The sequence below is a fragment of the Dreissena polymorpha genome, chromosome 3, assembly GCF_020536995.1.
Source record: "Dreissena polymorpha isolate Duluth1 chromosome 3, UMN_Dpol_1.0, whole genome shotgun sequence".
Lineage (NCBI taxonomy): Eukaryota > Metazoa > Mollusca > Bivalvia > Myida > Dreissenidae > Dreissena > Dreissena polymorpha.
Genome location: NC_068357.1, coordinates 39,355,206 through 39,372,655, shown reverse-complemented (window position 1 = coordinate 39,372,655; position 17,450 = coordinate 39,355,206). Strand labels below are relative to the sequence as shown.

The 17,450-nt window shown below is 40.6% G+C and overlaps 1 protein-coding gene across 2 annotated transcripts in view; it reads left to right on the top strand.

Annotated features, from left to right (window-relative positions):
• The window catches only part of LOC127873761 (ADP-ribose glycohydrolase MACROD2-like), a 54,498-nt gene that overhangs the window by 30,771 nt on the left and 6,277 nt on the right, over positions 1-17,450 (top strand). For both annotated transcript variants that reach the window (XR_008046373.1, XM_052417726.1), the window contains exons 5-9: positions 12,438-12,458; positions 12,817-12,923; positions 14,219-14,249; positions 14,598-14,677; positions 16,895-16,988. Coding sequence is in view for 1 of the 2 variants with exons in the window: in XM_052417726.1 (XP_052273686.1) it covers positions 12,438-12,458; positions 12,817-12,923; positions 14,219-14,249; positions 14,598-14,677; positions 16,895-16,988 (333 nt within the window). In the remaining variant the exon portion in view is untranslated. The remainder of the gene's footprint in view (positions 1-12,437; positions 12,459-12,816; positions 12,924-14,218; positions 14,250-14,597; positions 14,678-16,894; positions 16,989-17,450) is intronic.

Below are 17,450 nucleotides of genomic sequence, written 5' to 3'. Positions count from 1 at the left end.
ACAGCCCTTGTAAAAAATTGTCAGAAATAATGTTTAAAAAATTAATCCCTCTTCGAGGTAGCTGTTTATATTACTTTGCATCTGTCCTTTGGGCAGTCAAAAAGGCAGTAAAATGGTCAGTCTTGGTTAAATTGCTTTGCATCTGTCCTTTGGGCAGTCAGAAAGTCAGGAAATTGGTAAGTCTTGGTTAAATTGCTTTGCATCTGTCCTTTGGGCAGTCAGAAAGTAAAATGGTCAGTATTGGTGAAATTGCTTTGCATCTGTCTGTTGGGCAGTCAGAAAGTAAAATGGTCAGTATTGGTTAAATTGCTTTGCATTTGTCCTTTGGGCAGTCAGAAAGTCAGTAAAATGGTCAGTCTTGGTAAAATTGCTTTGTATCTGTCCTTTGGGCTGTCAGAAAGTCAGTAAAATGGTCAGTCTTGGTTAAATTGCTTTGTATCTGTCCTTTGGGCAGTCAGAAAGTCAGTAAAATGGTCATTCTTGGTTAAATTGATTTGCATATGTCCTTTGGGCAGTCAGAAAGTCAGTCTTGGTTTAATTGATTTGCATCTGTCCTTTGGGCAGTCAGAAATTCAGTAAAATGGTCAGTCTTGGTTAAATTGATTTGCATGTGTCCTTTTGGCTTTCAGAAAGTCAGTAAAATGGCCAGTGTTGGTTAAATTGCTTTGCATATGTCCTTTTGGCTGTCAGAAAGTCAGTAAAATGGTCAGTCTTGGTTAAATTGCTTTGCATCTGTCCTTTGGGCTGTCAGAAAGTAAGTAAAATGGTCTGTTTTGGTTAAATTGCTTTGCATGTGTCCTTTGGGCAGTCAGAAAGTCAGTTAAATGGTCAGTCTTGGTTAAATTGCTTTGCATATGTCCTTTTGTCTGTCAGAAAGTCAGTACAATGGTCAGTCTTGGTTAAATTGCTTTGCATGTCATTTGGGCAGTCAGAAAGTCAGTAAAATGGTCAGTCTTGGTTAAATTGCTTTGCATCTCAGGATTTGTCCTTTTGGCAGTCAGAAAATCAGTAAAATGGTCAGTCTCTGTCCAACTTGTTTGATTGTGATCATGAAGATTGGTATGGTGGGCACTTGGGAGGTAAGAAGATGCCTTTTAATTTGGAAGTTAACATGTCAGAGATCAAGCTGACCATTGCTGGTAACATGAAATTAGAAATGTGTTCCTGCATATTATAAAATAAAAAAATTAACCAAGGATCAGTTGTTATAAATATTGGGTTTTATCTGAAGAGAAGGATTTTTAGCTCACCTGATTGCTCAGGTGGGCTTTTGTGACCGGTCTTTGTTCGTCGTCTGTCCGTCCGTCCACATTTGTTCGTAAACACTCTAGAGGCCACATTTATTGTCCGATCTTCATGAAACTTGGTCAGAAGCTTTGTCCCAATGAAATCTGGGTCGAGTTCGAAACTGGGTCGTGCCGGGTCAAAAACTAGGTCACTTGGTCAAAAAAAGAAAAAACTTGTAAACACTGTAGAAGTCACATTTTATGCCCAATCTTCATGTTATTATGCCCCCCTTCGAAGAAGAGGGGGTATATTGCTTTGCTCATGTCGGTCGGTCGGTCGGTCGGTCGGTCGGTCCGTCCACCAGGTGGTTGTCAGACGATAACTCAAGAACGCTTGGGCCTAGGATAATGAAACTTCATAGGTACATTGATCATGACTTGCAGATGACCCCTATTGATTTTGAGGTCACTAGGTCAAAGGTCAAGGTCACGGTGACCCGATATAGTAAAATGGTTTCCGGATGATAACTCAAGAACGCATACGCCTAGGATCATGAAACTTCATGGGTAGGTTGATCATGACTCACAGATGACCCCTATTGATTTTAATAGCTTAATTACGTTACCTGATATCATATGCTTACTTATTCCGATAGGATCGTAATTTATCCGGAATTTTCGTCGAGGAATCCCACACTTTTCAGAAACCCGTCAGCTAGGACAGAGCGGTCACATAGTGCCGTGTAGCCGCACCACCAAAACGGGACATTACCCAGAATTCACTCTTATTTCGGATGGCGATATACAAAGGCCGACATTTTGTTATTAACTTAATTGTTGCTTCTGTTTCGATGGATTCTTCTGTTTAACAGAATAGAGAAGTTTTTTTATTGCGTTAAAACATTCTCCGTATATATATCCGTGTATTTCTGTATTGTTTTGTGTATTTGTTTGTTTGTTCAAGGCAAAATATGCCTCAAACACATGGCTCATGTGGACACATAAGGGCAGCATGGGACAACCATGGTAGCTGCCTGTCTTGTGCAGGATGTACCCAGGATAACTGCTGCCCTTTCTGTGAGCATTGGTCTGCAGATACCTGGGCCATCAAGCGTCGACCCTTCAAGAGTCGTGGACGCAACAAGAATAGTTCAGATCAAAGTAGGGAAAGTTCCGTGTGTCGGGACTTTTCACCACACAATCTTGACCATACTCCACCAGTAGCTGCCAGGCATTGGTCCCTACCCCGTGACGACACCGGACAAAATTTGCCCGGTCCGTTCATCGGAAATGACCAGTTGAATGACTCGGCATCAGATCAACGTAGGAAAAGTTCCGTGTGTCGGGACTTTTCACCACACGATCTTGACCATATGCCACCAGTAGCTGCCAGGCATCGGTCCCTACCCCGTGACGACACCGGACAAAATTTGCCCGGTCCTTTCATCGGGAATGACCAGTTGACCGGTCCGGAGACTTCACCGGTCACCGGTCAACATTGACCGGTCCGGTCACCGGTCATGCTATGACCGGTCACTGGTCACCGGTCAACCGGTCAACCGGTCACCGGTCATTGACCGGTCCGGTCACCGGTCATGCTGTGACCGGTCCGGTCACCAGTCACCGGTCACCGGTCATTGACCGATCCGGTCACCGGGTTTCGGTCTGTGCCACAGACTGTTCCGGTCACCGTAGATGTTGACACTACCTTGTCAGTACTCCACAAAGGTAGACGCAGCCGCATTTCTACTGTGAGTCACAGACGTAAACGTGTAGTGTCTGATGTTTCCGGCTACTCCTGCACCTCGGGCTCGTCGTCGTATGACTCATCGTCTACTTCAAATAGCCCTCATCATTATCGGAGGGGACGTCGTTCACGCTCACCGAGTGTCTCTCGGCGTAGATTGCCTCGTAAAGAGCGATCACACCAGCGCTCGGGGAGACGTTCGATCAGGAAACATCATTCCCAGCGCCGCCGAACAGTGTCTCGGCGTCGCAGGGATAACGGACATAGACCTTCCTCTATTAGGCGCTCTCGGACTCCTAGGTCCCCTAGTCGATCCATCTCTGAGGAATCTATTGATACCCTACCACGTGTGTCGGCCTCTATTTTGGCCTCAACACACACTTCAGCCGTTCCTACAACCACTGAGCATAATTTGTATTCAAACACTAGTTTGCATACATATCAGGCTCAAGGTACAGGGGTTAATCTAACCACTTCGACTGCGTTTTCAGCCCCACGGGTCTCTTCCACATTGCATAGAAGTATACCCCGGGCTGCCGCTACACCATCAAATCCCAATACTTTGTGGATCCAACAGTCGCCGGGAATCTTTGTCCCTTTTTCGACTGATCCTTTACCAGCGACCTCTGGTATTCAAAGTGAGTCTGCTGACTTGATCTCTGAGAGACCTAACTCACCAGCTATATCTTTGATGGTGCCGGAAAACGATTCTCTCATGATAGAAGCGAATGAATCTATTATTCCTTCTCCTATATCCACCGGTTTCAATCAATCCAATGCTCCCGCAGATGGTTCGATTGAGGCGGGTTCGGAGTCTAATGAGGCCGAACTTTATTATTTGGCCTCCATCAATCAGGTATACGAACTTATGTTCAATACCTTAGATGAGGACTTCTGCCCCCGCCCTTCCTTGTCTCTCACAGGATCTGCGGTTACCGTTACAGAACAGGTAGCACGCAGACGAGAGCCCGGCAGGATAAGTAAGGCTACTTCCCGAGTGGATCTACGCCTTCCTATTGGCTCTTCCACAATTGCTGTTTTCCAGTCACTTGAACCAGCCAATAAGCCTTCGCCATCTCCATGGAAAGCCCCTAAGGAGCTGACGGAGCCTAAACAGATGGACGGCGGGAAAAGTTATAAGGCCCCGGTACCCGACCCTGCTACCGGTTTGGACCTTTCCAAACTTCGGTTCCTGATGCTGACATTAGTAAGCTGTCACTTACAATGCCTTCATCATCTACCCATACATCAGTCCCTCTTTCCCTGTTGGAAAATTGGGAGCTGAGAGAACGCCGTTCCATAGGTCTGGCTAACCAGCTAGATCTCATGGCAGCCACAGCCTTAGACTTGGTTTGGGAGCTCTCTGATTCAATCCCAGAGGAGCTGCGGGCCTTGTTGATACATCTTTCACGTACTACGCAGTGTTTATCTCACAATGCTGCGTCGTCTATGTCTGAGATGTTAAGGCTTCGGAGAGACCTCATCCTCTCTTCCTTGCCCAATAATTTCCTTTTGGAAACAGGCGTAAACTCCCTTCGAACTGCTTCACTAACAGCAGAGTCTCTTCGGAGGGAGGATACAGTCGGCACTTACTGCTGATCGTGAAGATCAGATACATGCCTCCTTAGCTAAGAGCAACTCTGGCCAGCGCCCTGTGGTTTTTAAGCGCCCTGCTTCTAAGCCCCCAGGAGCCCCACAGGCCAAGAACGCTAAAAGGGACAGTTTCCCTACTAAGCGTCCGTCTGCTCCACGTCAGCCCACAAATAGGCCTCCTTTTCAGAACAGAACAACTTCCTATCGGAAGCCTTCTGTAAAACAAAATTGGAGTAAGGGCAAACCTAATGCGGACAAGAAGTCATTTAATCCTTCTTCCAGCAAGGGTGGACCTCCTAAAGGTCAGCCCTAGGTCATACCCCTTTCTACCGCCACAACCTCTGATGCAGGAGGTACCAGTCGGGGCCAGACTTATGCACTTCGCAAATTGATGGCTCCAAATAACTTCGGATGCGTGGGTTCATTCTCTTGTCACACAAGGCCTCACTTTTCAATTCGAAAAAAGGCCCCCACTCTCTCGCGTCCCAATAGATCTGGTATCTCCGCATCCACAACTTCCAGACTCCATTCTCGGACTCCTGGAAAAACAGGCGGTAGAAAGGGTTCACGACCCTTGTTCTCCAGGATTTTACAGTCGCCTTTTCCTTGTTCAAAAGAAAAGCGGCTCCTGGAGACCAGTCATAGACTTAAAAGTGTTCAACACGTTTCTAGTCAAACCTACTTTCAAGATGGAGACTCCTGCCTTCATTCGGCGCTCCATCAAACCCATGCAATGGGGGGTTTCCTTGGACCTGGAAGATGCATACTTCCATGTTCCTATCCATCTCAACTACCGGAAGTACCTGCCCTTCTCCTTTCGAGGCCAGGTCTACCAGTTTCGGGCGATGCCCTTTGGATTGGCCACGGCTCCACGAGTTTTCACCAAACTCATGGCCGCAGTGAGCGCACACCTCCGATTACACGGGGTTCAACTGCTTCAGTATTTCGACGATTGGCTCTTACACCAGCTCGATCGTCAACTGCTTCTGCTACACCTAGAGTTCTCTTGGAAGGAGCTCCTCTCTTTAGGACTCCTCAATGTAGCCAAGTCAGACCTCATTCCCTCTCAGGATTTCATATTCGTGGGAATGAATTTTCTGACCCACATCAATCGCGTCAGGGTCTCACCGCAACGTTTATCAGACCTCCTTTTGAAGGTCAGATGGGTGCTGTCCCAATCTCATATCACAGCTCAAGATTTCCTCTCACTCAACGGTATCCTGAGCTCTGTAGCAGACTTCGTGCAGTTGGGACGTCTCTTCCTACGTCCTCTTCAGCACTATCTCTCAGCTCGATGGAAATGGTCTCCAGACAATCTGCTTACACAGATTCCCATCCTTCCGTCCTTAGTCCCCCACCTTCAATGGTGGCTAGACGAGGAGACCCTATTGGCAGGAGTACCGCTTCTTCCCCCGCAACCGTCTTTACATCTCATAACGGATGCGAGCATGGAAGGTTGGGGCGCTCACCTGGAACCCGGCAGCCTGACATTATCAGGATTGTGGTCTCCTCAAGAGTCTCTCCTGCACATAAACAATTTCGAAATGCGAGCAGTCTTTCTAGCTGTTTCTCAATTCCAATCACATCTTCGGGACTCCTGTGTGATGGTATCGACAGACAACACATCAGTCGTGGCTTACATCCAGAAACAGGGCGGGACACACTCTCACTCCCTGTATCTGGAAACAATGAAATTACTTGTTCTTTGCAAGAGCCTAAACGTCTCTCTCTTGTCCAAACACATACCAGGTCGTCTCAACGCCCTGGGGGACGGTTTGTCTCGCAAACACCAGTTACTTCCATCGGAGTGGACACTTCATCAGGAAGTGGCCAATCAGATATTCCTCACATTCGGTTATCCACTGGTCGACCTGTTTGCGACCAGAGACAACCACAGACTTCCTCTGTATGTGAGTCCAGTGTACGAACCAGCAGCGTGGGCGGTAGACGCGGTTTCGTTCGATTGGGATCAACTGGACGCTTACGCTTATCCCCCACCCATTCTTATTCCCCAAATCTTAGGGAAAATCAGGGTGAGCTCTTGCCGGATCCTCCTGATAGCCCCTTGGTGGCCCAGGAGATCCTGGTTCAACGACCTTCTCGGTCTCCTGTGCGAATTTCCCAGGGAACTCCCGCACAGGTCAGATCTCCTATCTCAGAGAGGCAGACTTCACATGGATCCAGACATGTTCCACTTACACGTCTGGCCGTTATCAGGCAATCCCTGCAGAAGAAATGCTTTTCTGTCAGGGCTTCAACGCTCGTTGCCTCTGCAAGGAGAAAGTCCACCAGAGCAGTCTATGATGCTCGCTGGAAACTCTTCTCTAATTGGTGTGTTCGAGGGAAAATTGATCCCCTCAATCCCTCTGCTAGACGCATAGCGGATTTTCTAATCTATCTCTTTGATGATAAGAAACTTTCTCTTAGCTCCATCAAAGGATACAGATCTGTGCTTTCGCATACCTTGGCTTTTCGTAAGTCATCACAAGTCTGTGCTGACCCAGCCATTTCGGAATTGATCCGAGCCATGGAACTTAAACGTCCTGTGTCTCGTTCTCTTACCCCCAAATGGGATTTGGCTTGTGTTCTTGGATCACTCATTAAAGCTCCCTATGAACCCCTTAATCAGGCTTCTTTACAGTTCCTAACCTGGAAGACCGTTTTCCTTCTTACCATGGCTTCATCCAAACGTAGAAGTGAAATTCATGCTCTTTCTATCGAAGAAAGCCATCTTTGTTTTGATTCCTCCAATGGCTCTGTCACCTTGTTGTGTCAGCCAGGATTCCTTGCTAAAAATCAACTCCCCTCTATGGCTTCTAAACCCTTCAAGGTCCCAAGTCTTTCTAGAACTTGTGGTAATGAAGATGAAGATAGACTCCTCTGCCCTGTCAGGTCTTTGAAGTTCTATCTTAGTAGAGTTAAGTCTATTCGAGGTTCTCGTAAGAGACTCTTCATTCCCTTAAAAGGGGGGGGGGGGGCGATGTGTCTGCGGCTTCTATTTCCCGTTGGGTAGCCTCGACTATAAAAAGGGCTTACTCTTCTCTTTCTTCAAGGGATTCATCCCTTTTTAAGATTAGACCGCATGAATTACGAGCAATGTCGGCTTCGTGGGCATATATTAATCATACCCCACTCTTTGACGTGCTTCAAGCTGCTTTCTGGAGGAATCAGACTACTTTTTCATCTTTTTATCTTCGTTCTCTGGAGTGCCAACAGGACAACTTGTATTTGTTGGGCCCCCTTGTGGTTGCACAAACGGTAGTATCTTCTACGGCATAGGTATATTACGCTTATCCGTGAATTAAGTTAATAACGAAGATTAGCTGAGAACCCGAGATATGGGTTCCGCTGTGATGGGGAGATTTTCGCGAACCTTCCCGCCTCAGCTGCAAATTCAGCATATGATATCAGGTAACGTAATTAAGCTATTTAAACAAATTTTTCTCGTAAAATTCATTTTAATTAGTAATTACTTACCTGATATTGGTAAGTCCCACCTCCCACCCCGCTCTTCGTCTAATATTTCATATTTTTTTATTGGAATAAGAGTGGATTCTGGGTAATGTCCCGTTTTGGTGGTGCGGCTACACAGCACTATGTGACCGCTCTGTCCTACCTGACGGGTTTCTGAAAAGTGTGGGATTCCTCGGACGAAAAATTCCGGATAAATTACGATCCTATCGGAATAAGTAAGCATATGATATCAGGTAAGAAATTACTAATTAAAATGAATTTTACTAGAAAAATTTGTTTTGAGGTCACTAGGTCAAAGATCAAGGTCACGGTGACCCGAAATAGTAAATGGTTTCCAGATGATAACTCAAGAACGGATACGCCTAGGATCATGAAACTTCATGGGTAGATTGATCATGACTTGCAGATGACCCCTGTTGATTTTGAGGTCACTAGGTCAAAGGTCAAGGTCACAGTGACCCGAAATAGTAAAATGATTTTCGGAAGATAATTCAAGAGCGCTTATGCCTAGGATCATGAAACTTCATAGGTAGATTGATCATGACTCGCAGATGACCCCTATTGATTTTCAGGTCACTAGGTCAAAGGTCAAGGTCACGGTGACCCGAAATAGTAAAATGATTTTCGGATGATAACTCAAGAATGCATATGCCTAGGATCATGAAACTTCATGGGTAGATTGATCATGACTCGCAGATGACCCCTATTGATTTTGAGGTCATAAGGTCAAAGGTCAAGGTCACGGTGACCCGAAATAGTAAAATGATTTTTGGATGATAACTCAAGAACGCTTATGCCTAGGATCATGACACTTCATAGGAACATTGATCATGACTCGCAGATGACCCCTATTGATTTTCAGGTCACTAGGTCAAAGGTCAAGGTCACAGTGACAAAAACATATTCACACAATGGCTGCCAGTACAACGGACAGCCCATATGGGGGGCATGCATGTTTTACAAACAGCCCTTGTTTTGTCAAAATGTTTGTCTTAATAATATGTTGGTTGAGTTTAAAAGTGGTTCCGGTCCGTTGAAAAACATCAAAAGTATAAAAGCATGTGAACACTCTAGAAGTCACATTTTTTGCCCAATCATCATGAAACTTGGTGAAAAGATTGGTTTTATATATATCATATAATTAATGCCATAATTATTGCCATTAGATTGTCCAAATTTTCATTATATTATACAAAATCCTTGTAAACACTCTAGAGGTCACAATTTTGTTTCAGATTTAATGAATCTTGGTCATAATATTTATTTTTGTAATCAAAGTTTGATGTTTGGTAAGGGGGTCAACTCAAAATATAGGCCACCAGGTCAAATCTTACAAAAACAAAATCACTCCATATGCCTGAGTTTTTGTTCAATAATGATGAAACTTGACCAGGATGTTTGTCTGTACAATATTTAAGTCAAGTTTGATGTTTGGTAAAGATTGAATAAACTGACTCCTCTCAGGTGAGCGAACAAGGGCCATCTTGGCCCTCTTGTTTATAAAAGGTCACGGTCATAGGTGCATCAATTATTATGCCCCCCAAAAAGAAGAGGGGGGTATATTGTTTTGCAGGATGTTGGTTCGTCTGTCGGTCAGTCTGTTGGTCGGTCTGTTGGGTCTGTCTGTCTGTCTGTAGGTTGACCAGTTCGTTTCGGATCATTACTCTACAACAAATTGACCGATTGGCTTGATACTTCACATGTGCATTGGACTTGGACAGTAGATGACCCCTATTGATATTGAAATCACTTCGTCAAAGATCAAGGTCACTGTCACATTAAGGATGAAAATTGTTTCTGATCAATGACTCATTAACTGAGTTGCTTAATACGTCACATGTGCATTGGTCTTGACAGTAGATGGCCCCTATTGAAATTGGGGTCACTTGGTCAAGGTCACAATAAGTGTGAAAGTCGTTTCTGATCAATAATTTATCAAGACATTGACCTATTGGCTTGATACTTCACATCATGTGGATTGGCCTTGGACAGTGGATTACCTTTAATGAAATTGGGGTCACTTGGTCAAAGGTCAAGGTCACTGTCACAATAAGGGTAAACATTATTTCCGATCAATAACTCATTTACCAATTGGCCTTATACTTCACATATGCATTGGCGTAGACAGTAGATGGCCCCTAATTAAATTAGGGTAACTAGGTCAAGGTCACTGTCACAATGTGTTTTTGATCAATAGCTCGTCAACAAATTGACCGATTGGCTTGATAGTTCCCATGTGCATTGGACTTGGACAGTACATGTAGACGACCCCTATTGAAATAGGGGTCACTAGGTCAAGGTCACTATCACAATAAGTGGGAACATCGAATCTGATCAATAACTCTTCAATGAATCAACCAATTGGCTTGATACTTTACATGTGCATGTGCTTCTGACAGTAGATGACCCCTATTAAAATTGGGGGTCACTAGTTCAAAGCCCTGTTTGGGGGGCATATGTCTCCGACCGCAGCACTCTTGTTAAAAACTATTTCTACAGTTGCATGTTGACCACTTCAAGTGACTTGGCTGCAGATTTGAGGAAGGGGATGCATGTTTTATAAAGATCTCTTGAACACGTACTTTTACATAGAGAACAATAGGTACAGTGGAAACCCTCTAAACCGGATCCTCTTTATACCGGAATCCTCTCTAAACCGGACAAATTGTCCGGTTCCATTTTTTTCCCTATAACACCATGCGTAAAATATCTCCCCGAGACCGGAATCCCCTAAATTCCGAATACCGGTAATTCTTTGGATCAAAATTGGGTCATTCCATATGTAATTGTACCCCTCTAAACCGCTCAGGGCCGGTTTATCGCACCTCAGACCTAGTGTCGAAAAGTTGTGAATAGTGGATTAAAGACGCCTGATATTAATAAAGGTGGTAGAAAATTTGTAAACTGTAAAAATCGCAAACCAATTTAAAGATACTTGCCCTGTGATGTATATATCGATCAATAGAGGTGATAATACTGATTATAATTACTGATAACAAATAAGTTCTTTAGTGTGTTTTGTTGCTGATGTAGGAAGCCGTGTTAAATTTTAATAATCTTAATGCTATTATATTTTGTGTAGTTTATTACAAATTCTAATTTAGTGTCATATAAAATGGTGATTTGCAGAGTTCTTGAAGCAGTTGCATTAAGTTATTCATTTAGATTTTCAAATTGGTAATTACGATAACTAAGACTTAAAATGTCCGAACCTCCTTCTAAGCGAAGGCGCGTGGAATTGTCTCTAGAAGACAAAATAAAATTGATAAAAGAATCAGAGATGTTTTCTAAACCTACACTCAAGATTCTGTCAGAGAAATATAGGGTAGGAAAGTCGACGATCGGGGATATCGTGCGAAAATAGTCTGCGTAATTTAGAAACATCAACAAACTTGTATGGGACTGGTTCTGTATTGTAAGGGCTAAGTCATTGCCGATCTCTGATCTGATCATACAGGAAAAGGCACGTAGCTTTGCTAAGGAACTAGGAATTAGTGACTTCAAAGCGTTTAATGGGTGGCTGTGTCGTTGGAAGATATTTTTCAGTATAAAAAGGAACTAAATTCTTCTAAAAAATGCATACATGTGTAAAATTGTTTGTTTTTCAAGTTGCACTGTTTGTTTTATGTTTTATGTTGTGAATGATATTGCTTTCGAATCAATAAGTTGTGTTGTTCTTATGTGATGCAGTATCAATAAATGTTATATGTAAATAAACTTTTAAATTTTGCTGAAAGTGTTTTTTCCATATCAGCTATGTAATTGAGCTTCTGAAAGTAAAATAGACAATGTCCCCTCTAAACTGGAATCCTCTCTAAACCTGAATTTCCTCTTGGTCCCGGGGATGTTCGGTTTTGAGGGGTTCCACTGTACCGGTAAGTGTTGATTATAGATCAGGTTTATCATGCAAGGCTTAGAAAACAAAAACACGAGCCTTGGCAAGTGCTTTTTCGTTTTCGTGCTGAGTATGATATACCTGATCTATAATCACACTTATCTACTATTCTATTTATCGCACTTTTTATTCAGTAAACCTTTTTATTTAAACAAAATTAGTTTAACTTGATAATATGGCTGGATTTATGACGTCATTTTGTCTCAAAATGTGATTTTGTAGCGTGTTTAATAGCAGAAATTTAAACAACGGGGCTTTAATCAACCGAATTTGCTGTAAAAGTGGGATAAATTAAATTATCAATTTTTTTTCAGTTGTATTTTGATCATAACACTCTTATTTGGAATTGTTGTGTAAGTTTAAGATTCAAGTGTGTCAGTAAGAGACACTGAATTGTTAGAGAGATAGAGGCTAGTATAAGCTTATTTCCTAAAAATGTTCAACCTTAATTTGAATTTAAAAGATAGATTTTATTAACATATATCTGTATACTATTCTTCAGGTTACAGACTTCCTGCCAAATGTAAGTACAGCAATTCCATACTTGGTTTTCAAAGTACCAACTTAAAAAGAAAGAGATTACCAGGTAAAAAAAATAAAAGCAAAAATGTTAACTTCTTTGCATTTTTGCAAAAATGATCAACATGCTCAGCAGCAACATAGTATACAAAGATTAACCTTATTTGCTATTTATTATTACTAGAACTACAATTATTTTGAATATAAATTTTGATAAAGTTCATGATATAGCTGTGATATGTGACAAGTTTTATTTTCCCAAATATACAGTGAACAACTTGTATCTGTAAATGACTTTTTATGAGCATGCATTGAACATGTAACTGATTTTTGTGACATGTAAGATGTGTTCCATTTTGTAGATGTCATTCATACAGTGGGTCCAATAGGGGAGCAAGAAGCCAAACTAAGTAGCTGCTACAACAGGTGTCTGGATATAGCCATGGAAACTGATAATATTAAGACCATAGTATGTCTGAGATTTGTATACACATACTTGATTTAGTTTTATCCATTGCCATGAAGCTGAAAATGATTCTAGAAAGCCATCTGTCTGCATCTTATATTCATTAAGCTTAGAAGGATTTTTACCAAACTTTAATTAAATTATTAGATTATTAGGCTAGGTGGAGAATACATGAATCAGTCATTGTCATGTTCAGGAATAACATATTTTAACTCAATAAACTTTATATGAAACATTTTTGTTAACAGCCACTTGACATATTTAAGGCAATAGACCAATAGCCTTTACAATAAATCACAAGGTGACACTTTAAGATCAAATATAATTGCAACTATGATGATTCCCATCCATTATCTCCATTAAAAAAGGATTTTTATAGAACTTAATCAAATTTTTAGTAAATTTAGAAGATGTCCAGAAAAATCAAATTAAACCTAATAGATAACACATTTTAGTGTCTGTTTTTATGCCCCCGGATCAATAGATCGGGGCTATATTGTTTTTGTCCTGTCTGTCTGTCATTCTGTCACTCTGTCATTCTGTCCCAAAACTTTAACCTTGGTTAAAGTTTGATAACTTTTGCAATATTGAACATACCAACTTGATATTTACCATGCATGTGTATCTCATGGAGCTGCTCATTTGAGTGGTGAAAAGTCAAGGTCATCCTTCAAGGTCAAAGATCATTGTATTTTTCTTTCCTAAAACTTTAATCTTTGTTAAAGTTTTATCATAACTTTTTAAATATTGAACACAGCAACTTCATATTTGGCATGCATGTGTATCCATTTCTCCATTCAATCTCTTACTTACTTCTCGTGGAGCTGCACATTTTGAGTGGTAAAAGGTCAAGGTCAGCCTTCTAGGTCAAAGTACAAAATATAAAAAACATTAATTTTCATAACTTTTTTAATATTGAACACAGCAACTTCATATTTGGCATGCATGTGTATCTCGTGAAGCTGCACATTTTGAGTGGTGAAAGGTCAAGGTCAAAGGCAAAAAAAAGCGGCGCATTAGGGTTATTGTGTTTCTGACAAACACATCTTTTGTTTTGGTTTGATTCATATCCCTAGAGACGTTACTGGATTTTCAAGAACATTGGCTCAAATGTAAATCATTGAGTTTTTATCAAACAACATATGGCAGTCATATGGTGGTTAAAAGGAACTCATGGCATATTATTTAGCAGAAACACTTAACAGTAGTAGAAAGCAAAACAATACCTGTTTTATTACTAGTATATGTACAAATGTGGTTGATAAAACCTGTAACCATAGATTATTTTTTCTCTTCAGGCATTTCCATGTATTTCGACTGGCATATATGGTAAGATGTCTAATTGTTCTTTTGATCAGATTTCTCTCAGATGATTTTTTTATAATTATTTAAAAATATGCATGCAGTGTACCGTGCTTAATGCGTAATACATTATTTGTAAATATAAATAGTGTCCTAACTGGGTAAAGAATGTCCTCAAGTATGGCAGTGTCCTAACTGGGTAAAGAATGTCCTCAAGTATGGCTGTGATAATATAGTTATGTTAGAACTAACTTGGAAACAATCAAACAAGAGTAATATACACTGCAATGTTTAATGACAGAGTTGTGTTCCTTATGTAATAAGTTTGTTTTATTTGCCATCAATAAGCATTAAGAAGATATGATTATGTTCAAGGATATGATATTGAGAAAGCTACACCAGTGGTCATGAGGACAGTGCGAGAATGGCTTAAGAAACCGGAAAACTCGGAAAAGGTACTACCGGGTAGTTACTAGACTTAGTATTTCTATTGCCGAGATGTTATAGGCAGGCTATGAATTAGTTTTTATGATATAATTGGATTGTTTGGATTTTTATGCACCCCCAAAATTTATTTTTGGGAGAGCATATAGTCGCCGCTTCGTCTGTCTTCCCGTGTGTCCATCCGTGCACAATTCTTGTCTGGGCTATTTCTCAGCAACTAATGACCGGAATTCAATGAAACTTTATGGAAGCTTCACTACCAAGAGGAGATGTGCATATTATCAGCGGGTTCTGGTCGGATGATTTTTAACTGAGTTATGGCCCTTTGAAATTTTCCATTAACTGTATATATAGTGCAATTCTTGTCGGGTCTATTTCTCAGCAACTAATGACCGGAATTCAATGTAACTTTATGGGAAGCTTCACTACCAAGAGGAGATGTGCATATTATCAGCGGGTTCTGGTCACATGATTTTTCAGAGTTATGGCCCTTCAAAATTTTCTATACCAAAATTCTTGTCCCCCCCAACTACTGTGCCCTCAAGACGTTTCGTTTAATCTGAATATAAAGTGCAATATTGTGACAAAAAAAAACTTTGGGGAACATCACACGTCACTGACGGTTTCTTGTTTTATGTGGTGCTGCAGTAGCCAAAACTGTTTGAAAAGGAGCATTGGAATACCAAGTAATTGGTTATATCACAATAAAGTGATACACCCTAAATTAATTCAATTCTAACACTATCTTTTAATATGTATAATGCATGAAAATTAATTATCATTGGTCATAGATCAGAGCTACTACTATCTTGAAAGTCTTAAAACGCATTTCATTTAGATTATTATTTAAAAGTATAAAATCAAATGATGAATTACTTAATTATTTCCATAAAACTTACTAAAAATAAAGTCATTTTAACATTAAGGTCCTTTAATATATTGTTCCAAAATAAGCCATATTAATTTTTATGGGTTTTTCTTTGGAAATCTTGCATTGCTGGTTTGTTGTTAAATTTTATTTTGCACAGAAAACAATTTTAAGGTCGGTTTTGACAAATAGAATCCTGTATGAGCATAGATATTAAATCGTTCAACAAATGAATAAAGACAGACATTAAGCATGGCTTTGTCTGCAAACTATTATGGGTAAGCATAATGTTCTAACAAGAGGGCCTGAAATGCCCAAAGATGCTCACCTGAGATAACAAGATATTATTGGGACAAATCTTCTGACCAGGTTTCACGAAGATTGGAAAATAAATGTGCCCTCTAGAGTGTTAACAAGGTTTTACTATAGCCATATAAGGAAAAATGCCCCGCCCCCTGGCAGCCATGTTTGTCAACCAACCGGCATCATTTTTTAACTTTGAAAAATGGCGCCATGTTTTTAAAGCAACCAGCATCATTTTTAAACTCGTCCAAGATATTATTGGGATGAATCTTCTGACAGAGTTTCATGAAGATCGGACTATAAATGTGGCCCCTAGAGTGTTAACAAGATTTTACTATAGCCTTATATAGCCATATAAGGAAAAATGCCCCGCCCCTTGGCAGCCATGTTTTTCAAGCAAAGGTTACCATTTTTTAACTCATTTAAGATATCAGTGGGACAAATCTTCCGAGCAAGTTTCATGAAGATCGGAAAATAAATGTGGCCTCTAGAGTGTTAACAAGGTTTTACAATAGCCATATAAGGAAAAATGCCCCGCCTCCTGGCGGCCATGTTTTTCAACCAACCGGCACCATTTTCAAACTCGTCCAAGATATTATTGGGATAATTCTTCTGACCAAGTTTCATGAAGATCAGACAATAAATGTGGCCTCTTAGAGTGTTAACAAGATTTTACTATAGCCATATACGGAAAAAAAGCCCCGCCCCTTGGAAGCCATGTTTTTCAAGCAAACGTAACCATTTTCGTGTTCATCCAAGATATCATTGAAACTCTGACCAAATTTTATGAAGATTGGACAATAAATGTGGCCTCTAGAGAGTTAACAAGGCAAATGTATGTGCCGCATTACGGATAACGGACGACGGACAAAAAGCGATCACAAAAGCTCACCATGAGCACGTTGTGCTCAGGTGAGCTAAAAATAATCATAGGGCATAACACGTTTCATGTACATATAAGTCCGCCTCAGCATGGTTGCTTGTAACTTGTTTTCTAATCAGGTTGATTTCATATATTTTAAGTGTTTAGTAAAATAATTGTGTTTCATTTTTTCAGATTGAGCGGATAATTTTCTGTGTATTCTTGAAGGGAGATGTGGCTGTGTATGAGGAAAATCTTCTCCAGTATTTCCCTGTAGAAACTGTGGAAGGTTGGTTAAGTAGTTTTAAAAACATTGGTTTGGGAATGGATTTTTAACCCATTGACCTGGGATTTTGATTTGAAAAATTCTGTCTCTTAAATTGGGAAAATGTTATGTTCCACTTGTTGTAAATGGTTAAAAGCGCTAATTTTGTAATAAGTTTACCTAGATAAAGAAATCTTAATGTCTGTTGATGAATAACAAATGAAATGATTTTGCCCTTAATTTGTGTTATTTCAGATTTAGAAATTTAATTAATCCATTTTGTAAAACAAAAACAATTTTTGTATTAAATAGCATATATTCATAAAAATTTGGATTCATAATAGAAACTAAAGGGGGCGATACTAGAATCATCATTGAAGTCTGTTGGTCTTTTGTCTGTTTTTTCTGTATGTTTGTAGGCACAAATTCGTCCTGAGAAATTCTTCTTCATCTCTTAACGAACAACATTCTAATTTGTTCATGTTT